The 26,423-nt window shown below is 43.8% G+C and overlaps 1 protein-coding gene and 1 long non-coding RNA gene across 3 annotated transcripts in view; both read left to right on the forward strand.

Moving 5' to 3' along the window:
• Positions 1-11,771, forward strand: part of LOC311521802 (membrane-spanning 4-domains subfamily A member 15-like) — a 43,962-nt gene extending 32,191 nt beyond the window's left edge. For both annotated transcript variants that reach the window (XM_084630405.1, XM_084630404.1), the window contains exons 4-7: positions 1,621-1,677; positions 4,596-4,709; positions 5,598-5,711; positions 11,356-11,771. In XM_084630405.1, the coding sequence (XP_084486531.1) occupies positions 1,621-1,677; positions 4,596-4,709; positions 5,598-5,711; positions 11,356-11,484 (414 nt within the window). In that variant the 3' untranslated portion in view covers positions 11,485-11,771. The remainder of the gene's footprint in view (positions 1-1,620; positions 1,678-4,595; positions 4,710-5,597; positions 5,712-11,355) is intronic.
• A 6,096-nt stretch (positions 11,772-17,867) lies between these two features.
• Positions 17,868-23,484, forward strand: LOC311521805. The gene is made up of 2 exons (XR_014711973.1): positions 17,868-18,647; positions 20,874-23,484. It is a non-coding gene; the product is annotated as an uncharacterized lncRNA (long non-coding RNA).
• The last annotated feature ends 2,939 nt before the right edge of the window (positions 23,485-26,423 follow it).

Consider the following 26,423-nt stretch of genomic DNA (forward strand, 5'->3'; position numbering starts at 1 on the left):
GATATTATTTTCCCCATTTTACAGATGGGGAACCTGAGGCACCAAGGGGCTAACAGAGTCACCCAAGGTAATGTAGTTGAATTGTGGCAGCACTCGGTATAGAATCCAGATCTCCTGATTCCTCCTCATTTACTTCAAACTTCCTGTATGTATCAAGAGGCAATGCAGACTGTAGCTATGGTTATCAATAAGTAACAGATACCTAGTACCTCTCTACCAAAAGAAACCCACAAAGGCAAAGAGGCAGTGTGTGGCCAGCTCAGGAACCTGCAGCAGATGTTATTCAACAGGGATACAGTAGAATGTTAGTCCATCCAAACTGGCACTTAGTGTCCTGTCACACTTCCTGCTGTCACTTGGTAGATCATTGGCCCATCTAATGTGCAGACCCATTTCCTGCTATTGCTCAGCAGATCATTAGTTTGCTGTCCTGCAGCAAGCAGTGCCCCATGTGAGGCTTAAAAAATCCTTCCCCACATGTCACCTTAGACCCCCAATAAAACCAACCCACACACACTTGAAAGACAGGTGCCTTCCACCAACTACCAGCCCTGAGTGCCACTCTCAAAATCCCTGCTACCCCACCTTGCCTGTTCTACATGTCAGGTGTCCTGGCTTCTCATTTTTGACAATCTGCTCACCCTCTTCACCAAAACTGTCTTGTTGGGCTGGTGTTAGGGGCCAAGCTGCTGTGAAGTCCCTGCCTTAGCCCCTCTGCTGGGCTGATGTTGGCGCTCAGACATCCATGAAGTCATTGCCTCAGCACCTCTGACTACTTGGATGATGTCAAGGTCCAGGCCTTGGTGAGGTCACTGTCTGAGCACCTCTATCTTACTAAGCTGAGGTCAAGGCTCAGGTCTCGTCCCTTTGCAACACCCTTGGCTTATTTGGGCCTTGTTAGGGTTTGTCTGCCTTGAATGGAGGGAGGGGGAAAAACCTTGGCTCATCAGCAAAAAGGACAAATCTCCTGCCAGGTTCCAAACCAGAGACCATTCAACTGTCAAGTGAAAATGGTGACTGATCTGCCACAGAAAACAGTGTGGAGGTGACAGCAGGGGGCACTGCAGGTCTGGATTGAGACATGTTAGCACAGCTGGGAGGCTGGGGAGGACAGCACTGGAACAGCAGGGGGTACTGCAGGTCAGGCTTGAGATGTGGAGCTGCTCAGATCCCATGGCGATGGAAGTACTATAAAATCTCCATAGGCAGACACATAGGCAGGGGATGGCACAGCTGCACTGGGTGGAAGGTGGGGTGAGGAACCTGGTGACTTCCTGAGCTCTTCTCAGGACCATCCAGTCACTGCTCTATTTATGGGGAGAAGAGAAAGTTCAGTTGTCAAAAAGGAGCAAGAACTCAGAAGGAGGAAAGAAGAGGAGGAGAATCTGGGGGGAAGGATTATGACATGGGTGCCACCTTAACTGGATTTAGATGAACCTGGATGGCAGCATTATTTGATGGAAACTACTCTCCAACACTTGGTATAATTATTATGACTGCCCCAGCTGAGGGAAGAGTGCCATTCTTTCCATTTGCTTCCATCACGTACAGCCTGTCTTGGAGGAGTGATCATTCTTGTAAGTGTGAAATATGAATGACGGTTTTCTCTTTCCTGGGCAGTTCGTCATTTCTGGATCCCTCTCGGTTGCAGCTGAGACTCATCGCAACACCTGTTTGGTGAGTTTCTAGATATTGTTTCCTCCTCTTCCCTAACGTGCGGGATACGTGGGGGAGTTTAGCTCTGCTTCGCCCAGGGCACTGTCCAGGAACAGAGTTGCTGATGAGAGAGCAGAGAGTTTGTTCATCAAGAACATGGTGAAGGAATGTTGGAGAAGGAGAAGGTGGGGGAGGTAATATAGTTTACTGGACCAGCTTGTGCTGGAACACGTGTTGGAGAGGAAGACAGAAGAGACAAATGAGGAGCCGAAGGAGAAAAGGGGCTATTTTAAACTACTCCCTGCTGACTGCCTCAGTATTTTTAACAGCAGCTTGTGGCCCAACAACTACCTTCAATTTTTCTATTGACTAATAAACCTCAATTAGGAGCCCAATAGAAAGGAGCTCAATAGAAAGTAGAGCTGCAAACAGCTGCTGAAAAGGCAGCCAGACTACCAGGGAACAAAAGAAAGACAAAGGGTCCAGGGAGTCTGCAAAAAAAGGGGGGAATTCAGAAGAATTAAAGTAGCCAAAAATATATTCAAAATAGTAAAGAGAAGGGGACTTCCAGAGAGGCCGCTATGGAGTAAAGCACTAAGTATCTGTGAGACTTTAGGATGTGCTAAAAATTAAGCATGTGTTTAAGTGCTTTCCTGAATTGAGACCTACAGCAGATCAAAAAATATGGGAATAAATGAAAAATGTTGCAGAATTCTTTTCACCATTCACCCCCTCCCCCCAAAAATCCACATCAATGACATTTTGAAAATTTCAACCAGCTCCGCCTCTTACCTTTTACCTGCTATTTTCTTTTCTCTGCATAGTAGGAACTGTCTTTTCTAAGTGGCAAGACACATTGTATAATTCACCCCATGAGCCATACTCTAATAACCATGAGATGCTCCCGGAAATATATTAGCTAGCTATTGGTAGGCTTCGCAGGTGACTAAGGGCTTAAATAGCCAACTGCTATGGTTTATTGCTGTGGTCATGAGAAATGAACTTCCAAAGTGTCATAGGCTTGGCTTGTATGAAGCCCTAAAAGTCAGTCTAGGGTTTTGAATTCCCAAAATTACATAAGCCCTGAAATTGCATTTTAAGTGAATTTAGTGCTTATAAGAGGTCCTAAGACAGAAAAATCAAGCTCACTATTTACCCTGGAACATACACAGCATGTGTAAGTGACTGTTAAACCAGCCACAGGGTTTAGAACTTGGGAACCTTCAGCACTAGAAGGAAAAGTCTCTTCTACTTGAGCTAGCAGACAGGGAGCCTTAAGTGGCTTCAGCAGCAGCCTTATAAACCTTCCATGAGGCTCAGCTACTAGAGGCAGACAAGAACTCCACCCTGTCCTAGCATGACTTGCCTATGGACAGTGCAACATTAGCCCCAAACCACCTCACTAGTGCGCCTCACCCCAGGCGTGCTGGGATCACTTCTGAAGGTGAGCGTCTAAATCACCCTTCCAGCCCAGTCAGTTCTTGGCCTCTCTTCTACAGCCAAAGTGCAGGATGCTGGCCAAATTCTTGGAGATTCTTGTCCAAATAGGAACTGGTCTGAGACGTCCAGCTCCTTTCACGTAATCTGCAAAATGTCAGATGGGAGCAATTCTTTGTCACTAGTCTGGATTGGAGCTGGACACATAGGGGTGAAAGGCCCCAAATCCAGTTACAATTTCCCCAAGAAGAATCGGGTTTTTTGGTCATGAGTGTTCTAGTATTTCCAGGGAGGAAAGGGTGGAGTTGGGCTTTTTTTTTTTTTGGGCTGAAGAAAAAATACCCATGGAGAAAGGCCAAGCTGTTCTCATGGCATCTCCCCATTCTCAGTCCTAGCTGCAGTACGGAGTGGTGACAAGCTCAAAGCATAGGCTAGTGGTGCTGAACTGAGAGCCAGTAGAGCTGAGTTGATTCCTCACTTTTCCGGTAACCTTTGGCAACTCCCTTCACCTCTCTGTGTTTCACTGGCCCTCTTGTGTGTTAGGTCATAAACTCTTTGGGGCAGGGACCGTGTGTGTGTGTACAGCACCCAGCACAATGAAGAACCTGTCTCCATTGGAATCTTTAGCTGTTATCATAATATGAGTCAGCCGGGCTTATCTAACTTTCCCAAAGAAGTGCAGAGTTTGAGTTGAGTGTAAGGGTTCAGGGATGGTTCTTGTATCTTTTTTTCTATTACATTTTTATTACAATTTTTCAAAACCTACATACAAAATAAAAAAAAACTATATATAAACCTCTCATAATATATTAACAAGTTGCTACCTAATTTTAGCTGTACTTGAACCATTTAATTATGTATATGTGTATCTATATAATATGAATGGTTCAAATATAAATCAATTATTTGTATTATACAATTTACAAACAAACAATTTGTTTATCAAAATTCAATTAGTTAAAGCAAAATTATTAAGTTAACCTAAAGAATAAAAGCAAAGTTCAGAGGAGGGGGACACAGATGGGGAAGAAATTAAATGGATAAAGAGGAGGGGGAAGTAAGGGAGCCCATTCGTTTAACAGGATCATTCAGATACTTCCAGGAGAGCATCCCATATCTCTGAGAATTTTGCGGGATATGTCTGTTACAGTACACCCGTCTTTCCATGGTGGCCACGCTTACGATATCTATGCTCCAGTCGTCAATTTCACTTTTTGGACTTTCATGCTTGTAGTATTGGTCTCGTAGCAATTACTAGTGCTCTGCTTAGCCAAGGTTTTTCAGATTTATTCAGCTTCCAACTAACATCCATTAGGGTTAAAATTACATTTTGACTTGTAACACAATTTTATCTGATAGAAAAAAGTGACTCTGCAATTAAGTTCTGCCCAAAACATACGAGTGCTGGAGCATTCCCAGAACACACAGGTGGGCTGGTTCTTGTTTTAACCAAACCTGTTCTCTGCCTACACACAGCCTGACCCTCTGCATGTCTCTTTCAGGTGAGAGGCAGCCTGGGAATGAACATCACTAGCGCCATCTTCTCAGCCATTGGGATCATTCTCTTCCTAACGGAGCTGATTATTAATGTGTCAGATTACAGCCGTAACTATGAGGTATATCTTTAGTTGGTAAATGACCAGACTCTGCCATAGAATCATAGAAATGTAAGGCTGGAAGGGACCTCAAGAGGTCGTCCAGTCCATCCCCCTGCACAGACTCCGCCTGGAGTCTAACAGGTGTGTTTAAAATACCAGGTGCCTGGAATTGTCCCAAGCCTTTGACCCCAGGGTAGAAACTATCCATGTGTTCAACTCCAGACTTCCTGATTTGGTTTTGCTGGATAAAGCCAGTGTCAAAACTCCTGCCCATGTCAAATATCAGGCCAGGACCATGTTTTTCTTCTGTTTTGTACAACACGTAGCATGATAGAGTCCTGATTCATGACTGGGGTTTCCAGCTGCTATCAACATATAAATTAATAATAACTCCTATTGATTTCAGCAGGCATAGGATTGGATTCCAATGTCTGTTTTATTTTATTTAATTCCACTTTACACAGATGGGGACACTGAGGCACAGGGGAGTGAAGCCACTTGTCCAAAGTCACAAGCAAGTTAGTGGCAGAGTTTGGAACCAAATTCAGCTCTTCTGAGTTGTAGTCCAGTGTTTGAGCAACTAGGCCACACACCTTCCCCTAGGCTTTATGATCCTCCATCTTGACAAATGGCTGCATCTCAGGGGCGCAGCTCCCTGCAGACCCAGGAGAAAAGAGAATCTTATGATCTCCTGACAGTGGTGTGGCTCCATGCATCACAATTACTGGGGCTCCTGAGTAGTTTGAATGAGGAGGAGAATTCTGTGTGCCTGGGAAGAGAAAAGAACCGGGACTGCATTTCTGCATTCCCAGAATTGGACTCCCCAGTGCATCCCCTCATGATAGCCCTGTGTTACCTCTAGCAGTCAAGAGTAATTAGCATCCTCTGTGGTTTTGTGCTCCCCAGGATGCTGCGAAGGGGATCACGGTCATGCTGTTCTTGATGACCATCCTGGAGTTCTCCGTTGCTGTCTCAACCTCATACTTTGCATGCCAAGCCATCTGCTATACCCCCAACACCGTGAGTCTTTCAGCTCTCAAACGGGATGTGAGTCAGAGCATGTGGTGAAAGGAAGGGAAGATGTTTGCCTGAATGAATGGCCCTCCCTGATGGGAGGAGTGTCCTTGGGGAAGGGCCTGAATGTGTATGAGGGAGGCAGTGATGGAGGAAATGACAGCCCCTGATTTAGTCCTGGTTGAAAATTTTGTCTAATCATTTTTTAGATGGGAAATTGGGGTTTCAACTATATGAGAATTTTAGCAGAAAGCACCTGCTTTCTCCAGAAAATATTGCTATTTTGCCAAAACACTGACCACCTGAAAACTAGGGCAGTCAAATGATTAAAAAATTAATGCTGACTAAAATAATTAATGGCAATTAATCACACTGTTAAACAATAACAGAATACCATTTATTTAAATATTTTTGATGTTTTCCACATTTTCAAATATATTGATTTCAATTACAACACAGAATACAAAGTGCACAGTGCTCACTTTATATTTATTTTTATTACAAATATTTGCTCTCTAAAAAGAAACAAGAAGTTGTATTACAATTCACTTAATACAAGTACTATATTGCACTCTCTTTATCATGAAAGTTGAACTTACAAATGTAGAATTATGTACTTAAAAAATAACTGCACTCAAAAATAAAAGTGTCAAACTTTAGAGCCTGCAAGTCCACTCAGTCCTACTTCTTGTACAGCCAATCGCTCAGACAAACAAGTTTGTTTACATTTGTGGGAGATAATGCTGCCCGCTTCTTGTTTACAATGTCACCTGAAAGTGCGAACAGGTGTTCGCATGGCACTCTTGTAGCTGGCATCACAAGATATTTACGTGCCAGATGCATTAAAGATTCATATGTCCCTTCACACTTTGACCATCATTGCATGGGACATGCATCCATGCTGATGACAGGTTCTGCTCGATAATCATCCAAAGCAGTGCAGACTGACGCATGTTCATTTTCATCATCTAAGTCAGAAGGTTGATTATCTTTTTTGGTTGTTCGGGTTCTGTAGTTTCTGCATTGGAGTGATGCTCTTTTAAGACTTCTGAAAGCATCACCTCGTCCTTCTCTGATTTTGGAAGGCACTTCAGATCTTTAAATCTTGTGTCGAGTAGTGTAGCTATCTTTAGAAATCTCACATTGTTACCTTCTTTGTGTATTGTCAAATCTGCAGCAAAAGTGTTGTGAAAATGAACAACATGTGCTGGGTCATCATCCAAGACTGCTATAACATGAAATATATGGCAGAATGCAGGTAAAACACAGAGCAGGAGACTTACAATTCTCTAACAAAGAGTTCAGTCACAAATTCAATTAATGCATTTTTTTAATGAGCCTCATCAGCATGGAAATATGTCCTCTGGAATGGTGGCTGAATCATGAAGGGGGTTATGAATGTTTAGCATATCTGGCACGTAAACATCATCCGATGCCAGCTACAACAATGCCATGTGAACGCCTGTTCTCACTTTCAGGTGACATCGTAAATAAGAAACGGGTAGCATTATCTCCCATAAATGTAAACAAACTTATTTGTCTGAGCGATTGGGTGAACAAGAAGTAGGACTGAGTGGACTTGCAGGCTCTAAAGTTTTACATTATTTTGGTTCTGAGTGCCGTTACGAAGCAAAAAAAAAAAATCTACATTTGTAATTTGCACTTTCATGATAGAGATTGCACTACAATCCTTGTAGGAGATGAACTGAAAATACTATTTCTTTTGTTTATAATTTTTACAGTGCAAATATTTGTAATCAATAATAATACAAAGTGTACAGTGCTCATTTTATATTCTGTGTTGTAATTGAAATAGATATGTTTGAAAATGTAGAAAAACGTCCAAAATATTTAATAAATTTCAGTTGGTATTCTATTATTGTTTAACACTGTGATTAAAACTGTGATTAATCACGATTACTTTTTTTGAGTTAATCATATGAGTTAATCATATGAGTTAACTACTATTAATTGACAACCCTACTGAAAACCAACCTACTGAAAACTATTTAGACTTAAAGCAGAACTATGGTGCCTGGTGGCAATTGTTGTTCAGCTGCCATGTGCTATCATTTTCCTCTATGGGCCGTGTCTTGCAGCACTTATATCTCCCATGATGCACCATGGGCAGGGACCTTTGTGACACATCCCCTCCCCTCACCAACAAGGGGAAAGTGATAAACCATGGCAGAAATAGTTCTGCATGTAAACACAGCTCATACAGGACAATGAAAGTATAAGACATCCAAACTACAACTCCCATGAGGCACTGTGGTTCCATGTTGAATCAAAATATTCTGCTGGTTGATAGATTTTTGTTGACATTTTTGGCAGAAGAAATAACCCTATTTTATGGCCCTTTTTTACCCTGATTCCTAACCAGGCTGCTGGCACCACGCTCCAAGTTACTGAATCTCTTTTTAATGGGAGGGGGAAGTAATCCCAGTTTTCACTGCCGCCACATTGACCTTCATTGTCAGTGTTTTAATTTCTGTGGAGCTGCATTTCATCTCCCCACGCCAAGTAGCAGGGTGGGGTGTGGCGGGATGGGGAACAGGAAACTGTAACTGGGCCAGAACCTGAGCTGCAATCCCACCCTTTTTGTGCCACTGAAAGTCACTGGAGCTCTCCAGCAGAGAATTCCCTTGGCATGGAATTCCCCACCTGGCACAGCCAGCTCTTACTTCCTTGGTGGAGGGGATGTATTGAGGCATGGACAGAGTCCTTTGTACTTCAGCAGTACTTGACAGATGGACAGCTCCTTGGGGGTCATCACTAGCCTTTGTTTTAGAGCAGCTGGTGGGGCTCGCATAGAACCAGCCATGGAATCATGATGCTGCAAACTCCCCTCCCAAAAGCTACAGCTGTGGACATTCCCTCCAGGGACAATGTTTCTAGGCAGACAGAAAAATAAATGAATCGAGGCAACAGGAAATGCCTTGTTTGGAATACAACTCACTACTGTGAGGCTGATGAGACTGTGACCTCCCCAAAGGCTGGCTGGCTGCCTCCCATGCAGCAGTTCTCCTGGCCCTTCCTCTGAGCATCTTGGAAGAGTGAAGGGCGTAGCTGTGATGAGGTTAACCCATGGTTTACCTGGGAGTTGGTAGGCTCACACACTGATAAACTAATGTTTTCTCAATCTGTGTTGAAAACTGTGTTAAGTTTTTATGAGAAAAAACCCCACCTGTTTTTGTCTAAATTTTCCAGGCATTTTATATTTTTTGGCAGAAATTTGAATACCAAAGTATTTCAACAAAACCCAAAAGATTTCAATGTAGAAATGCTGCTGCGGTGCCTAATGAGGATTGTAGTTTGAATGCGTCATGTTGCCATTCTCCTTTGTGGGTAAGGCTCCTTAGTCCGACTACAACTCCCAACATTGTCCCCCTTTTAGTGAGGGGAGGTTGTTGCATCCTGGGAGTCCCTGGCCATGGTGCATCATGGGAAATGTAGTCTCGCCAGTAAGCCTGATCCATAGCAAAGAATGGGGGACAATAGGCAAACAAACTACACCTCCCATGTGGCACTGCAGCATCTCCAAATTGAAATGTAGTGCCCATCTTTAAAAAAGGGAAGGAGGAGGATCCTAGGAACTACAGGCCAGTCAGCCTCACCTCAATCCCTGGAAAAATCATGGAGCAGGTCCTCAAGGAATCAATTCTGAAGCACTTAGAGGAGAGGAAAGTGATCAGGAACAGTCAGCATGGATTCACCAAGGGCAAGTCATGCCTGACTAATCTAATCACCTTCTATGACGAGATAACTGGTTCTGTGGATGAGGGGAAAGCAGTGGACGTGTTGTTCCTTGACTTTAGCAAAGCTTTTGACATGGTCTCCCACAGTATTCTTGCCAGCAAGTTAAAGAAGTATGGGCTGGATGAATGGACTATAAGGTGGGTAGAAAGCTGGCTAGATTGTTGGGCTCAATGGGTGATCAATGGCTCCATGTCTAGTTGGCAGCCGGTATCAAGTGGAGTGCCCCAAGGGTCGGTCCTGGGGCCGCTTTTGTCCAATATCTTCATAAATGATCTGGAGGATGGTGTGGATTGCACCCTCTGCAAGTTTGCAGATGACACTAAACTGGGAGGAGAGGTAGATACGCTGGAGGGTAGGGATAGGATACAGAGGGCCCTAGACAAATTAGAGGATTGGGCCAAAAGAAATCTGATGAGGTTCAACAAGGACAAGTGCAGAGTCCTGCACTTAGGACGGAAGAATCCCATGCACTGCTACAGACTAGGGACCGAATGGCTAGGCAGCAGTTCTGCAGAAAAGGACCTAGGGGTTACAGTGGACAAGAAGCTGGATATGAGTCAACAGTGTACCCTTGTTGCCAAGAAGGCCAATGGCATTTTGGGATGTATAAGTAGGGGCATTGCCAGCAGATTGAGGGACGTGATCATTCCTGTCTATTCAACAGTGGTGAGGCCTCATCTGGAGTACTGTGTCCAGTTTTGGGCCCCACACTACAAGAAGGATGTGGAAAAATTGGAAAGCGTCCAGCAGAGGGCAACAAAAATGATTAGGGGACTGGAACACATGACTTATGAGGGGAGGCTGAGGGAACTGGGATTGTTTAGTCTGCGGAGAGATGAATGAGGGGGGATTTGATAGCTGCTTTTAACTACCTGAAAGGGGGTTCCAAAGAGGATGGATCTAGACTGTTCTCAGTGGTAGCTGATGACAGAACAAGGAGTAATGGTCTCAAGTTGCAGAGGGGAGGTTTAGGTTGGATATTAGGAAAAACTTTTTCACTAGAAGGGTGGTGCAACACTGGAATGCGTTACCTAGGGAGGTGGTGGAATCTCCTTTCTTTGAGGTTTTTAAGGTCAAGCTTGACAAAGCCCTGGCTGGGATGATTTAGTTGGGGATTGGTCCTGCTTTGAGCAGGGGGTTGGACTAGATGACCTCCTGAGGTCCCTTCCAGCCCTGATATTCTATGATTCTATGACATCCTTAAGTTTTAGGGCATTCAATTTTTGGATGAAAAATTAAATTTTTCCCTGGAAACTGGATACTTTTCATGAAACAATTCATTGAGTTAAACATAAAAGTTTGGAGTTTGGGGGTTTTTTTTGTTTTTTTGTTTTTTTCTTTGAAAATCAGCGTGTTGACAGGAAATTTTCAAGCAGCCCTAGCAAGGAGCACAGAGGGACAGTCTGTGGCATAGTGAGACCTACCACATTAACCTTTTAAGTGCCTCACACAAACCTGCTGCAGTCAAGACCCAAGAGAATGTCTAGTTTCCATATCCAAAATGTCATCACTATATCAAGAGACCAGGGTCATGTTCTATGACACCTGGGACCCATGCCCCTCCACAGGAAAAATCCTACTGATAGCAAGTAGGGTGTTGACAATGATGATGCCACAGATTCATCCCTGGTGTAATTCCAGTCACAGCAGGAGAGTTATACCAGGGATGCACCTGCCCCAGTTATAAGAACTAGAGGGATGAGGAAGATGATGGTGGTAGTGCTGAAAAATATGTTGATGAAAGGGAGTGGAAGGGTGAGGAAGGTGAAGGGGGTGAGCATGGAGGACTGAGAAAAGTGATGGTGGCAAAGAATGTGCGGAAGATGCTGGAGCGAGAATGGAGAGGTGAAGAAGGTGCTGGGTGTGAGGGCTGATCTCTTTTGTTTTGCAGGCCATGTTGTTCATGCCATATGCTGCCAATTCAAACTTTGCGGTTTCTTCTGCACCGATGACCTCTCCACCACCTTACACCAATCGGGCTTATGACTCCAAAGAAGAGACCGAGCAAGGGGCCTCATAAAGAACTCCTACGAGATATGGCTCCAGCAGCAGCTCCTCTGAGATGTAAAACTCAACCCCGTCCTGTATGATAGATTGTAATCCATTTCCTGAGTGCAGTTCTAGAACCCAGCTCTGTCACTCTTCACAGAGAGAACTCGCTTCAATCAGCTTCTCCCTGGCTCTGCACCGTTCATTGAATTCACATTATGCAATGAAATAAGATGATGACTCTCCAGCCCCCAGAGGCTTTGGTCCTGAATGTTTCCCCTGGCCACTTCTTCAATAAAGCTTCAAAATGGATCCTGAGTCAGTTGTTTTAAAGCCTTTTCTCACAGATGCATGTGTCATGTGTGTGCATGTAGCATGTGTGTCTGTGTGAACATGCAGCATGTAGGTGTGGGGTGTGTGGGTGTGTGGGCGGGTGTTGGAGTGTGCATGTGGAGTGTGCATATCCACATGTAACTCTCACCACACGCATGTGGAGCAGACGGTCTCCCTTCACCCATATCAGACATCACAAAAACTATTACTACAACTAGCACTAATTTGCTTGGGTCGGGCCCCAACTCCTTTTACACACTCTCTTCCTTTGGAATCTGGCAGAGGCACTAAGATATAGGGCAGGAGGCAGGGGACACAGGCCTCATGGACATTCCGCTTCTCTCCCAGCCAGAGCTGGAGAATGGCAGAGCTGTGTCCAGCTAGAAGGGGAATGACCCCAAACACAGATGCATGTAGGTGCTGTCTGCAAAGGGTTTCTTTGAAAAGAAGAAACGGTAAAGGGGTGACTTGATCACAGTCTATAAGTACCTGCAGGGAAAAGAGAAATCTGATAATTCCTGGCTCTTTAGTCTAGCAGACAAAGGTCTAACAAGATCCAATGGCTGGAAGTTGAAGCTAGATAAAGTCAGACTAGAAATTAGGCACAATTTTTAACAGTTAGAGTAATTAAACATTGGAGGAAATTATCAAGGGCTGTGGTGTCTTCTTCCTCACTGGAAATTTTTAAATCAAGACTGGGTATTTCTCTTCAAGATCTGCTCTAGTTCAAATAGGAATTAATTCAGGGTAGTTCTATGGCCCGTGTTATAGTGGAGGTGAGACTAGATGATAACTGTGGTCCCTTCTGGCTTTGGAATCTATTAATATGGAGAGAAACCCTATTAGATAAGCATATAGGGCCAGATCCTCAGCTGGGATAAATCCCCACTGACCTGAACAGGGTCTGGGCACCCCCACAAGTTTTTCCCATGGTGCACACTGTCAATCCCCGTGGGGCCATCCCTGCTGCAGTTGCTGGCCCCAGCATGTCACCTGCCTAGTCCACACCATGTTCAGTTCCCACCTTCTAGCACAGCCCGCACAGATGCAATGTCACTCCCCATCTCTGGGAAGGGACATGGGCTTTTGGAAGTGGGGCAGGGTTGGGCAGGTCCCTGGAGATGAATTGTGGTGCAGGAGCTTGCCCTACACCTGAGGCAAAGAGTAGCAGCATGCATTCAGTCAATTTTGGCTCCACCACCCCCTTGTCATGACAGACAGTCAGAGTGCTAAACCTGAACTGGCAGCGAGGTGATCAGCGCTGGTGCTCCTCACTGTTGCCAATGGTGTGTAATATGCGTACAGCTGTAGGCACTACTGAATAGGACTATGTCGATTTACACCTTTGCAGGTTTTTGGCATTCAGTCTTTAATCCCTCATATGAAATCTGAGAAATAGCATAATATATCAGAGCATTTTTTGTAGACAGGTGTGTATCATCTTGTAATGTTTTCTTCATTCTGTGATACTGACAATATTTTTAGTGTTATAATGATCCAGCTGCTTTTCAGTGGCTTAGACATTTTTTACGGTAAATTCTTTCCTCTCTGATCTGCACTTTAATGTCTTCAGCCTCCATGTACTATACATTTTTCTTTCAACCAGCTTTAGGAACAATTGAGGGTGTGAGGCAGTTATGTACTAATGGCTAGAATTAGCTGCTGTATCTAGGCCATTGAGGTTCACAGCTACGTTAGATATTTTCTATGTCCGGATTACTGTGTAGATTTCACTAGAGTTGAGCAAAATTTTTCAGCCACAGCTTTTTTCACCAAACAAAAATGCAGATTCGGGTTGATCAAAACATTTTACAAATTTGTGTTGAATACGCTAAATTGTTTTGGTTGGGAGAAAAAAAAGTTTAAATGTTTTGTTTCAACATTTTCAAAATTAAAAGTTTTGACTTCAATTCAAAATGACTGTTTTGTATTTTATTCAATTTTATTTAATTTTTTAAAAGTTTAAAAAAAACCAAAAAGAAACATTTCCTTTTAAGTCGACCAAAACATTTTGTTCAACCAGCAGCAAAATTTTTTTTGACTTTTTCAGTTTGTTTTGGGTTGACCTGAAACCATTTTTTTTTTCAATTTTTTTTTTTTTTTTTTTGGTTCACCCATTCAGTCAAAAATTGGTTCTTCACACAACACAGAATTTCATAGAAATGCCTTTCCTGGGCTCTAGTTAACTGTCATGCACAGAGCAATGTTCAGTACTACCTGCTATATTTTCCACTGTATGCATCCGATGAAGTGAGCTATAGCTCACAAAAGCTTATGCTCAGATAAATTTGTTAGTCTCTAAGGTGCCACAAGTACTCCTGTTCTTTTTACAAAAGCACCCAGAGAACAAGCACCCTGTAGGAAGGTAGTGTGGTCTTGTGGTTAACACACTGGACTAGGATTCAGGATACCTTGGTTTGCGTCCTAGGTTTCCCACAGTCTGTGTGATTTGGGTGTGTCACATAGTTTCTTTGTGTCCTCGTTCCCTTTCTATAAAATGGAGATAGTAAAACAATGCTTGCTTTTATTTATCTTTTATCTCTCATGCCTATTAGTATGTAAGTGTGAGGCCTAGTACGTTGTGTGCCTCCAGCTGCTACTCTGATAATAATAATAGATTTCATAGACTCATTGGACTGGAAGGGACCGTGAGAGGTCTTCTGGTCCAGTCCCCTGCAATCATGGCAGGACTAAGTATTATCTAGATCATTCGTGACAGGTGTTTGTCTAACCTGATTAAAAATATCTAATGAAGGAGATTCCACAACCTCCCTAGGCAATTTATTCCAGTGCTTAACCACACTGACAGGAAGTTTTTTTCTAATGTCCAATCTAAACCACCCTTGTTGTAATTTCAGCCCAGTGCTTCTTGTCCTATCCTCAGAGGTTAAGGAGAACAATTTTTCTCCCTCCTCCTTCTAACAACCTTTTATGTCTTCTCTTCTCCAGACTAAACAAAATCCAGTTTTTTCAATCTTTCCTCATAGGTCATGTTTTCTAGACCTTTAATTATTTGTTTCAGAGTAGCAGCCGTGTTAGTCTGTATCCCCAAAAAGAAAAGGAGTACTTGTTGTACCTTAGAGACTAACAAATTTATTTGAGCATATGCTTTCGTGAGCTACAGCTCTTCTCTAAAATAACAGGACACCCCCAGCCGCTCGCCCTATGTGTCCTCCTCCGACTCCTCCCCACCACACACAAGGCTGTCATTCATTGCTGGAACCCTGAGGCGGGCCCCCCTCATGAGTTTGTCATCTGTCACTGTAACCTTGCAGGGGGGCCCCTGTCACCTGTGGCTGCTGACGCCTGTCGCTGGAACCTTGCCAGGGCCCTGCTGGCTACCAGCTCCAGAGTCCTGCAGCCCCTAGGGCTGAAGCAGAGAATGTCACAGAGGTCTCTGGAAGTCACGGATTCCGTGAATTCCATGACCCCCGTGACATAAATGTAGCCTTACTTATCATAGAATCATAGAAGATTAGGGTTGGAAGAGACCTCAGGAGGTCATCTAGTCCAACCCCCTGCTCAAAGCAGGACCAACCCCAACTAAATCATCCCAGTCAGGGCTTTGTCAAGATGGGCCTTAAAAAACTCTAGAGGAAGGAAATTCCATCACTTCCCTAGGTAACCCATTCCAGTGCTTCACCACCCTCCTAGTGAAATAGTTTTTCCTAATATACAACCGAGACCTCCCCCACTGCAACTTGAGACCATTGCTCCTGCCACCACTGAGAACAGCCGAGCTCCATCCTCTTTGGAACTCTCCCTTCAGGTAGCTGAAGGCTGCTATCAAATCCCCCCCTAATCCTTCTCTTCTGCAGACTAAAAAAGCCCAGTTCCCTCAGCCTTTCCTCATACGTCATGTGCCCCAGCCCCCTAATCATTTTCGTTGCCCTCCGCTGGACTCTCTCCAATTGGTCCACATCCTTTCTGTAGTGGGGGGCCCAAAACTGGACGGAATATTCCAGATGTGGCCTCACCAATGCCGAAGAGAGGGGAATAATTACATTATCTTCTAGGTGTTTACAAACTTATTGCTTAATCATTTGCTCCATTATCTTTCTGGTTACTGAAGTAAGCTAACTGGTCTGTAATTCCCTGGGTTTTCTTTAATTCCCTTTTTATAGATGGGCACTATATTTGTGTTTTTCCAGTCCTCTGGAATCTCTCCCATCTTCCATGATCTTCCAAAGATAATCACTAATGGTTCAGATATCTCCTCAGACAGTTCCTTCAGTATTCTAGGATGTATTTCACCAGGCCCTGCTGACCTGGAGACATCTAACTTGTCTAAATAATTTTCAACTTGTTCTTCCCCTAGTATAGCCTCTGATCCTACCACATTTTCACTGATATTGACTATTTCAGATGTCCAATCGCTACTACCTTTTTTTGGGTGAAAACCGAAACATCATTTCCACATTTTCTGTTATTGTTCCCCCGCACCCTCCATTGAGTAACAGGCCAACCCTGTGCTTGGTCTTCCTCTTGCTTCAAATGGATTTGCAGAATGTTTTCTTTGTACTCTTTATGTCTCTAGCTAGTTTAATTTCATTTTGTGCCTTGGCTTTTCTAATTTTGTCCATACTTGTGTTCTTTGTTTATATTCAGCCTTTTTAATTTGACCTAGTTTTCACATTTTGTAGGACTCTTTTTTGTGTTTCAGATCATTGAAGATCTTCTGATTAAATTAATTTAGTCACAGCCATTTGCTTGCATGTGACAGATTCCTTCAGTTCATAGCACAGAAGCAGTGACAGGCCCTTTTCATGCCAAGTGGCTAGTCAAAGTTTGGAGCCCTGTGGGTGTTCCAGTCAGGAGCAGAAATTGGTGCTAGCCAGGTGGTTCTTTGATACTTTACAAGGAATGTTCAAAGTCCTTGGTCTCTGAATGCAGACAGAAGCAAACAGCAGGAAACAGCTTCTTTTCCTCACAGCACCAAGGACACCCTTTTAGCCTGCTCCCTGACCCAAAAACCTCTTTCCCAGTGTTTTCCAGGGTCAGCCACCACACTTTCAGCTGCTCCTTCAGGCTGCCTGCCTCTCTCTCAGGGTATGTCTACACTATAGCAACACAGCTCTGGCACCTCAGGGCCATTGTGTGACTGCTTCTTACATCAATGGTAGGGGTTTTTCCATTGAGATAGCTAATCCACTTCTGTGAGAGGCAAGATCTTCTGTCAACCTAGCCATGTCTATTGTTGTATCCTTGGGGGCAGTAGTTTTAGGAAGAAATCACTTGAGACACAGAGAGCTGTGAGCCATGAAAGCAGCCATTTATTTTCCACACATTGAACTAACCAAACCAGCCCAAACTGGCTGGGCTATCCCCTAATAATCTAGCTCAGTTGCCATAGTAACAACAAGGTGCTATTACCACGATAACCAAATACACAACATCTATGCCAGGAGTTTGGGGGACATAACTACAGTGCTTAGCATGTGGAATTTTTCACAGCTCTGAGTGACGTAGGTAGGTCATCCTAACTAAGATTTAAGTGTAGACCAGCTCTCAGTCTGTTCTTGTCTGACCTCAGTTTCTGTGTGATCTCTTTCTCGCTTACACACACACACACAGATGCACAAAACAATACTCAGCCAAAAGCTGCTGAGTGGTTTCACACACACATTTTGTTGTAAGTGGGTCTTAGGCTTAGAGTTATGTTAAGTGAAGGGTTAACTAAGAGTGCTTAGAATCATAGAATATCAGGGTTGGAAGGGACCTCAGGAGGTCATCTAGTGCAACCCCCTGCTCAAAGCAGGACCAATCCCCCAATTTTTGCCCCAGATCCCTAAATAGCCCCCTCAAGGGTTGAACTCACAACCCTGGGTTTAGCAGGCCAATGCTCAAACCACTGACCCAGAGCCCATTAAAGTCAATGGAAGGACTCCTGTTGACTCTAGGCCTTCTGGCCAAGATTTTCAAAGGTGAGTAGTGATTTCAGGTACCCAACTTGAGACACCTTGCAAATGCCTGATTTTCAGAAGGTGGGTCCTCAGCACTTTCTCATCAGGCCCCCATAAGGGATCAGAAGCTGAATATCTCAAAGCCACTAGTTAGCTTGGCCCAACATCCTTATTCCTGTTAAGGAAAAGTTAGCACATGTGACTCCATTTTGGTTTGGGGCCCACCATTGTTTAAATGCCAGCACATCATACACCAGGAGGAGTGATCCTTAGATACTGAATCCCTGTGAAAATCCTCCTCGTTGTCTCCAGCTTGCCTTGACTCCCAGTATCTGGTTTTTGTTAGTCTCTAACTCCCTGTCTCTTGGCCTTGATGTGAGGCCTCCCATTCTGATAATAAAAGTTACTGATGCATGGCTTTAGGACCATGCTGTGTAATTAACATACTGGTATAGCACGAGGAATGCACCAAGCACGGATAGGTGGTAGATAAGACAAGGGTTTGTTTATTGGCTAAGGTTTCCGATGCACGAGGGCAACATGCTTTGCTAAAAAGTATATAACTTTTGTATAATCTGTATTCAGGGTGCCCCCCTGGCTAGCAGGGGGACACCACGCTTGAGCGTAATAAACTTAGTGTCTTTTGGGAACTCTGCAGTTGTGGACTTTGTTTCTGTGCCTCTGCCTAGATTCGAACTGTGCGTGACCTACCAGGTGTAATTCGCAGCATTTGTGTGCGTGTCCTGCCAGGTGTAATTCGCAGCATTTGTGTGCGTGTCCTGCCAGGTGTAATTCGCAGCATTTGTGTGCGTGTCCTGCCAGGTGTAATTCGCAGCAGTTGTATGCGTGTCCTACCAGGTGTAATTCGTAACAGTTTTGGTGACCACGAAGGGACTCTAGGCTTGCCCCAACAAGCGAGACTACACTCCTCCTCTCGGACAGCTCCAGCCGGCACAGGGTGAGTTCACCTTTGAGAACTCCAAGGGGGTGGGTGTGAGCTGTCGCTTAGGCGATAAGGTGGCACATTTTGTGTTCTTTTGGTAGCCCATTATGGGTTCTGGGCAGAGTGTAAGTAAGGGGACCCCTTTGGCTGAAATTCTCGAGAATTGGGGGAATATTTCTGGCACCCATGGGTTAGGTAGGAAAAAAGCTGTTATTTTATGTAAGGTTGAGTGGCCAGCACTAACAACTCAAACATCTGTTGAATGGCTACCGGATGGGTCCTTTGCTGGGGATACATTAACAGTGCTTAGAAGGAGGCTGGAGGACAAAGCTCCAGCCCAGATGGATTATTGGTATGTATGGGACAACTGTATGGGACAGAAACCCTCGGCTTTCTGACTTATGCCCGTCACCTCCTTGCTTGCCAATTAGCCGTGCTTTCTGTCCAGGTGACAAGCCTCATGTGGGGAGGACTCGGGTAGCCCTTGTAAGTAAAAATATTTAAGAAAAGAGACCAGGAGGGCTGGGGGCTAGTTAAGAAGCCCACCCTCCTTGTTAATTTGGTAGTGAAACAAAGCTGGTGCTCATGGAAGGGACAGTTCAGAGAAAAAAAACAGGATCAGGCCCAAGCGGGCAGGCAACAAATAAAGAGATTGGAAAACAGGTTGGAAACTTGAAGGTCATAGTAATAAAAGAGGAGTAAATAATTACAGGAATGGAAAACGTAAATCCCGGAATAATACTTGGAATGGTAAAATCTAAGTTAATTGGGTGTCGTTTTGGGAAATAAGCAAGTGATTTAAGAAAGTAAGAAGTTAACTTTTTAGTTGCTGGAAAGAATTAAGCAGATGAACTTTGTGAAATACTGGAAAGAAAAAGAATGCTTGGTTTCTTTGCAGCCATTTTGGAAAAAATGGGCCCTTTTCCAAAGAAATGCAATTATACAGTGCTACTTAATTAATATCTTGTTAGGTTCCAAAGGGCTACAATAGGTGGTGTCTTCCTTTTCAGGTCGCTGTGTGTTTGACAGCAGGAGTTAAAAGTAAAAGGCAATCAAAAGTCTGGTAAAGTTTATTGTGCCCTTTTTAAAGTAAGAATCTTTAACCTGTGAATCCAAAAGCAAGTCAGAAAGCATTTGTTTTAATGTAAATTACCTAACTGATAAGGTAGAGGCCACTGAAACCTGGGCTGCCTATAAAACAAATACAAGAAAATATGGGTAATTCCTCTTTTTTGCCTGCAATTAACAAAGGTATTTGTATAAAAAGGAAATATGTTAAGCAATGACTGACTGCCCAAAAGGGGTAGATCTGTGGGGTTTTTTTGTCTTTCAGAAAATCAGAAAAAACTGATGCCAGCTGAAAAGCAATTCAACATCTCATGAATTTACTGGCACAATAGGAATTCTGTTCTGTGTTCTGTGTTCTATGTCCTGTCTTGTGGTGTTTGTCTGGTGGCCAGAATTGCTGTGTTTAATTTTTCATAGGACAGTTTAATTTAAAACTAAATAAAAGGGTTAAATCAAAATGCAGATACTTGTTTTATTCAACTTGGAATACAAAGTGCTTGAATAATATTAAAAAATGTAATATACTAAAGTTTAATACATTTGCTTAAATAAAAAAAAATTCATTGGCCAGATCTTTTAATTAAAAAAATTGTTGTTAAAATTTGCACACCAACAGTCTTTGGAAGCAAGGACATGAAAGGTTAACCCACTCCCCATATTATACATGAGATCCTTCTGGCTACCTCACATTTCTAGCCAGAGGGCTGGGGAGGGAGGAAAGCTATTGGACACCAGAGGTTCTACCAAGTGGACTCCTCAAAAGTGGGTGTGCTTGTCCTGGCTTGTTGCTCCAAAGCTCTGTAATAAAGTCATTTTCCTAGAAGGGTGTATGTCACATAACATTATACAATAAGACTGAAGTGCTGTATAATGGGCAATGTACATGTGTTCCTTTTTAAACAAAGGTGTATGAGTAAAAAGTGAAAGTTTCCTTTGCAGGTTAATAAAAGCCAAGAAAGGGACAAAAAAATAAAACGGAGGACGAGCTAATTCAACGCTGTAGCTAGCAGGCTCGGTCCAAAGATAAAACACTGGCCTGCCCAAGGACACTACTCACAGTAGGATTTGGCTAACAGCCAAGAAAGAGGGGGGCTTGAATGTGCCCAAGCAGCTGTGAGATCTGCAACACACTGCCAGACATTAATAAAATGTGTTAGGTCTCTGTATTTACAGGTAAAAGAAGTCCTGCTTCAAGAATCCTGAGCAAACCTGCCATTTGTTAAAACCAGATGACTGGGTCTACAGAAAGGTCCATCAACAAAAGACTACTCTGGCCCCATGCTGAAAAGGCCCTTATTAAGTCCTGCTAACTACCAACACCGCTGTGAAGTGCCAAGGACTGACTGCCTAGACCCATGCTTCTTACTGCAAAAAGACCCCTCCACCTCGAGGTGACTTCACTTCGACTACTGATCAGCCTGTCCCTCCTTCTGGGTTTTTTTTCTTTCCTCCTTTTAAACAGCAAAAAAAAAAATCCAAGGTGAAGTGCTAGTAACCTCTCCCTTGTCCACTGACAAAGCTAACCTGCATTCAGTATTTGCTAAAAAAACAAAACCAAAGCACTACAGGGTGACGTGTTAGTAACCTCTCCCCTGTATAATGCAAAACCATGACTGTTCCCAAAAAAAAAAAAAAAAAAAACAAACGCCTGCTCTGCTAAAACCACCAAAATCCAAGGATTCCTGACTGCAAAAGACACTGAAAATTGGCCTTGATGGCAAAGACAGAGCATTGTACATTGGCAGGGAGGAAGTTGCGGGATGTATTCTTGGGAATGTGAAGTAAAGTGGTGGGGTGGGTTTATTCCAGAGGCTGGAACCTGTGCTTGTAGGCAAGTATAAACACCAAAAACGCCTTACAGCCACGAACATTACTCCCACCATCTGCCACCACTCCTTTGCAGGTAAAGGTTCCTGGATCCATCATAGCTATGTTAAGTTGGCGCTGAGACCCCCACCTGACCCTGAGAAGCCATTGGATGAGCCACTTCACGAATGAACACCACGACCAACCCATGGACTAAGCTTTCCAGCTACTGGGACCTTCACAGCCCACCAGGACTTTTTGTGTTCCTGTTTATTGGACTTACATTGGGGGTAGTGTTTTTTTGTATGGTACAGGGGAGGATGTCAACATTGGTATGGTTTGCCTGCGGGGTCCTCTCCCCAAGTCCAGTACAAGGATGGAAGGGCAATAGCTTCTTGAATTTAACCCGTGCTATCAAACAGGTGTAAATCGAACGCAGTGTTGGATTTGTATTTGTACCCCCACATATTTAGGTCAGGGGGTCCGTTGGTAGGGGTACCTATCCCCCTTAATCGAACACTCCAAGCTAAGCTATGGGCAAACACTACATTTAACTGAAATGTTACAATCCAAATATGGTCTATTGATATGGTGGCCCAGGGTAATTATGCTTTATGTGTGTCACAACGTAAGGGCATAGAAAATACAATTTTTGTAGGGAATTTTGTAGGGTGCAAGGACACCACCCAAATCAGCTCTGGTGCGGGAGGCCCCTTTACCTACTCCAGAACCCCGTGGCGGTCCCCGAGGGGTCTGGCTGGTATTGGTTATGCAATCACACAGCCTATAAGGTTCTCCCAGCAGGATGGTGTGGTCCATGTACCTTAGGGGCTATAGTACCCGCCGTGACAGTACACCAGACCCTGACCCGGGGAGAGATCCGCAATCTAGTATGAAGGGACTGACGAAGTATTCCTTTAAACCCCCTTTCTTATCGGCCCAAAGGCTTTCACTCCTTTGTGCGTTGGTTTCTGCCGTGGTTGGGAGTAAGCGAGCTGAAAAAGGCTATAGTTAACATTTCAGCTGCTTTGGAACTAATGGCAAATGTTACTGCAGATGCTCTCTCTGCCCTTCAATTGAAGTCACCCAGCTATCCCAAACTACATTGCAAAACCGCCTAGCTCTGGATTATCTTCTTGCAAACCAGGGCGGGGTTTGTGCTCTGGTCAATTCAAGCTGTTGTGTATTTGTAAATCAGCACCATAGGGTGGAAACTGACATCCACATCCTCAAGCAACAGGCAGCCCTATTCCACCACATCAGCCTTGACACTACCAACACCGGATTCCAGGAGGTCTGGGACTGGCTCACCTCATGGCTACTGGATGTGGGGACTTGGGGACGGCGTATTTTGTATTTACTTTTTTGACTGTTATTGTTTTTGCATTATTTTTTGTATGCCTACAATGCTGCAGTATGTGCTGTCGGCAGTTGCTAACCCTGCAGCGTGGTTACTCAGCCCCAATATAGCTTACTGACGTACAAAAAAAAAAAAAGGGAGGACTGTTAAGGAAAAGTTAGCACATGTGACTCCATTTCGGTTTAGGGCCCACCATTGTTTAAATGCCAGCATATCATACACCAGGAGGAGTGATCCTTAGATACTGAATCCCTGTGAAAATCCTCCTTCTTGTCTCCAGCTTGCCTTGACTCCCAGTATCTGGTTTTTGTTAGTCTCTAACTCCCTGTCTCTTGGCCTTGATGTGAGGCCTCCCATTCTGATAATAAAAGTTACTGATGCATGGCTTTAGGACCATGCTGTGTAATTAACATACTGGTATAGCACAAGGAATGCACCAAGCACGGATGGGTGGTAGATAAGACAAGGGTTTGTTTATTGGCTAAGGTTTCCGATGCATGAGAGCAACATGCTTTGCTAAAAAGTATATAACCTTTGTATAATCTGTATTCAGGGTGCCCCCCTGGCTGGCAGGGGGACACCACGCTCGAGCGTAATAAACTTAGTATCTTTTGGGAACTCTGCAGTTGTGGACTTTGTTTCTGTGCCTCAGCCTAGATTCGAACTGTGCGTGACCTATCAGGTATAATTCGCAGCATTGGTGTGCGTGTCCTATCAGGTGTAATTCGTAGCATTGGTGTGCGTGTCCTACCAGGTGTAATTCTTAGCATTTGTGTGCATGTCCTACAAGGTATAATTCGCAGCAGTTGTATGCGTGTTCTACCAGGTGTAATTCGTAACATTCCTATATTTGTAACCTCACCACAGACCCACACGATGGCAGGAGAAGGGTTCCTCTCCAACTATCAATGTTTGCTAACAAGAGAGAGGCTAATAAGGGGTCATGCTTTTTAGCTTTTCTATGCACCCACAAGGGCTAGTAACCTATATTTTAAAAAAATGAAAGCTAAAATTCTCTCACAATCATAAAAAGAAAAGGAGTACTTGTGGCACCTTAGAGACTAACCAATTTATTTGAGCATAAGCTTTCGTGAGCTACAGCTCACTTCATCAGATGGCTTATGCGCAAATAAATTGGTTAGTCTCTAAGGTGCGACAAGTACTCCTTTTCTTTTTGCGAATACAGATTAACATGGCTGTTACTCTGAAACCTCTCACAATCATAGGACTTCATGAGCTGAGACTTTAAGAGAAACATCAAATATTGCATGACTCAAAAAAAACCATCAGAGTTTGTAGTGATGAGAGTCTATCTTCTTTATTCCAAGTCATTAAATTCTTTTCTTCCTCATTATTCACTGGCTAGCTTTGAGCCAAGCACTGAGGAAGACTGTGTGGCATCTGTTGCTGATCGGTTTGTTATCAAAGCAACGTTTATATCTATCTGGTTCAGATGGGCTGGGCCATTCTCTGAGGTCACACCAGGCAATTTCAGAGTCTCTTCCTTGCTTGAGATCTTTATTCTAGCCTTTCTGGGTTCTCTGCTGTGTGAGTCTCCTGATTATGCAGGTTTCTCATAAAGCTCTGGTTTGTATACAATGATACAGCACAGCTGGACTCTGGGTCAGGATTTATCTTCAATTCCTACCCTATGGAGATCAGCTTGTCCTGCATCTGGTAAGTTCTTGTGGGCAGCAGAGGCTTGTCTGGTGTTTTCCTCTCAGCTGCTCTGCAGCAAGAGCCAGCGGGCATTTAAGACCACAGAGACTCACAATCTCTCTTAGTGGTAAATACTGAATAAGAAGTTCCTAAGGGCTTGTCTTCACTACTGCACTAAATTTTTGCTGCTGCATCAACGCAGCGTCATCCATTTAGCGCATCTGGTGAAGCCATATTATGTCAACAAGAGAGCATAATTACTCCACCTCAACACTTTAAGTCAATGTAATTCATGGAACTCTTTGGTTGGTTTTTTCACACCTCTGAGCGAAGTAACTTACATCAACTTAAATGGTAGTGTAGACAAGGCCTAAATGTTTATCATACTTAGATGCTGCAACTGGGAATGCTACAGAAGGAGAGAGAGAATGCCTTGGAAAGGAAAAGCACTAAGTAAGTACTGAGTGCACTCATTACAGCTGTTTGGGCTTTTTTTACATAGAAAATTTAATTAAAACAAAAAGATCATTGACATCAACATTTTCAGTGGAAAATTCCTAGTTTTCCTAAAAAAAAACTGAAAATTTCAGTTTTCAAACATAATTTTTTTTCTGTGTTCAGCTTTCCAATGAATCATCAACAAATTTTGAGGAAAGCTGATGCTACCCAGCAAGTTTTATACTCAATAAACAAGATTCCACCAGTGAAAACTTTGATCAGAAAACTTCCAACCAGCCCTTGCTATTTTTGTGGCAGTTCCCTCTAGGCAAACAGGAAATGGAAGGGTCTCATTTCACTCAGTAATGCCCCTAGTGGCCGAAGGGCAGTGTTGGTAGGCTCCTATGGGGAGCCCCATATGTTCTGAGCCAGAAGGGATGTGATTAAGGCATATGAGGCACCCTGAGGCAGATAAGGGAAGGGAACAGGACTTTGGAGTCTTACAGCAATACAGGGCAGAGAAGGAGTGGCTGAGTGTGGCTTTCAGAGCAGAATTCAAAGTCTGATGCTAATAAAAGCCCGTGACAATTTCCTGGTGAAGCTTGGAGTAGCCCACGGCTGGATGGAGGAGAGCAGCTGCTGTGACAGAGTAAGTGCCTTGGCAAACACTCTTCTTGGGTGACCATTAAAATTGTGGGTTGGTTGACATACTGGGAAAGGAGGCCATGAGGATGCCCTGAGATCCTTTCAGGACCCTTGTAGGAAAATGACGTGAGAATTCAGAAAGCAGCAGATCCAATTACCTGAAGAGAGGAGCAAGGAGAAATTTGTGGCTCAAACAGCATGCTCCTGTGAGAGCAAGTGGCACCTGCCAGAAAATGCTAGAAAATGTTCATACAGAAGGGTGGAGAAGTGACATAACTTGCTTGCCTTCACCCAAAGCTTTCCATGCATCAGCTGCTCGCTACTAAGTGGCACTAGCCAGTGAGTAAAAGAATCAGGGCTCAGAGGTCGGACTGGTGTTGATATCATCTGTGACGTCTCCTGTCTAATAACAGCTGGATCTGGGGTGAGCATTTAGTGCTGCCATAGGTTGGTGCCTCCACCTCTTTTGAAAACATAGACACAAGTGGTGTCACCCTGCCACCTTCCCACTCCCACAACATCCCCAAGCAAAGAAACAAAGTACTCTGGCCCGGCCAGTGAAAGGGAAACAGAAATGGGACAAAAGTGGGTTGCACAAGTTGGAGAGAATACAATCTCTGGGAAGGAAGAGGCAATCCTGACTATTCCCATGGCCCTTTAGCCTTTCCTTCCTCTTTAAAACCACATTGGTTAGAATGGCGTTTAGACTGAGAGCTTTCAAGACCTGAAGGGATCATTATAGTCATCTAGTCTGACGTCCTCTGTAACAGAGGCCATAGAATTCCCCCCAGGGATTTCTGCATCAAGCCCTATAA

Source organism: Lepidochelys olivacea (assembly GCF_965140295.1).
Source record: "Lepidochelys olivacea isolate rLepOli2 genome assembly, chromosome: 6".
Lineage (NCBI taxonomy): Eukaryota > Metazoa > Chordata > Testudines > Cheloniidae > Lepidochelys > Lepidochelys olivacea.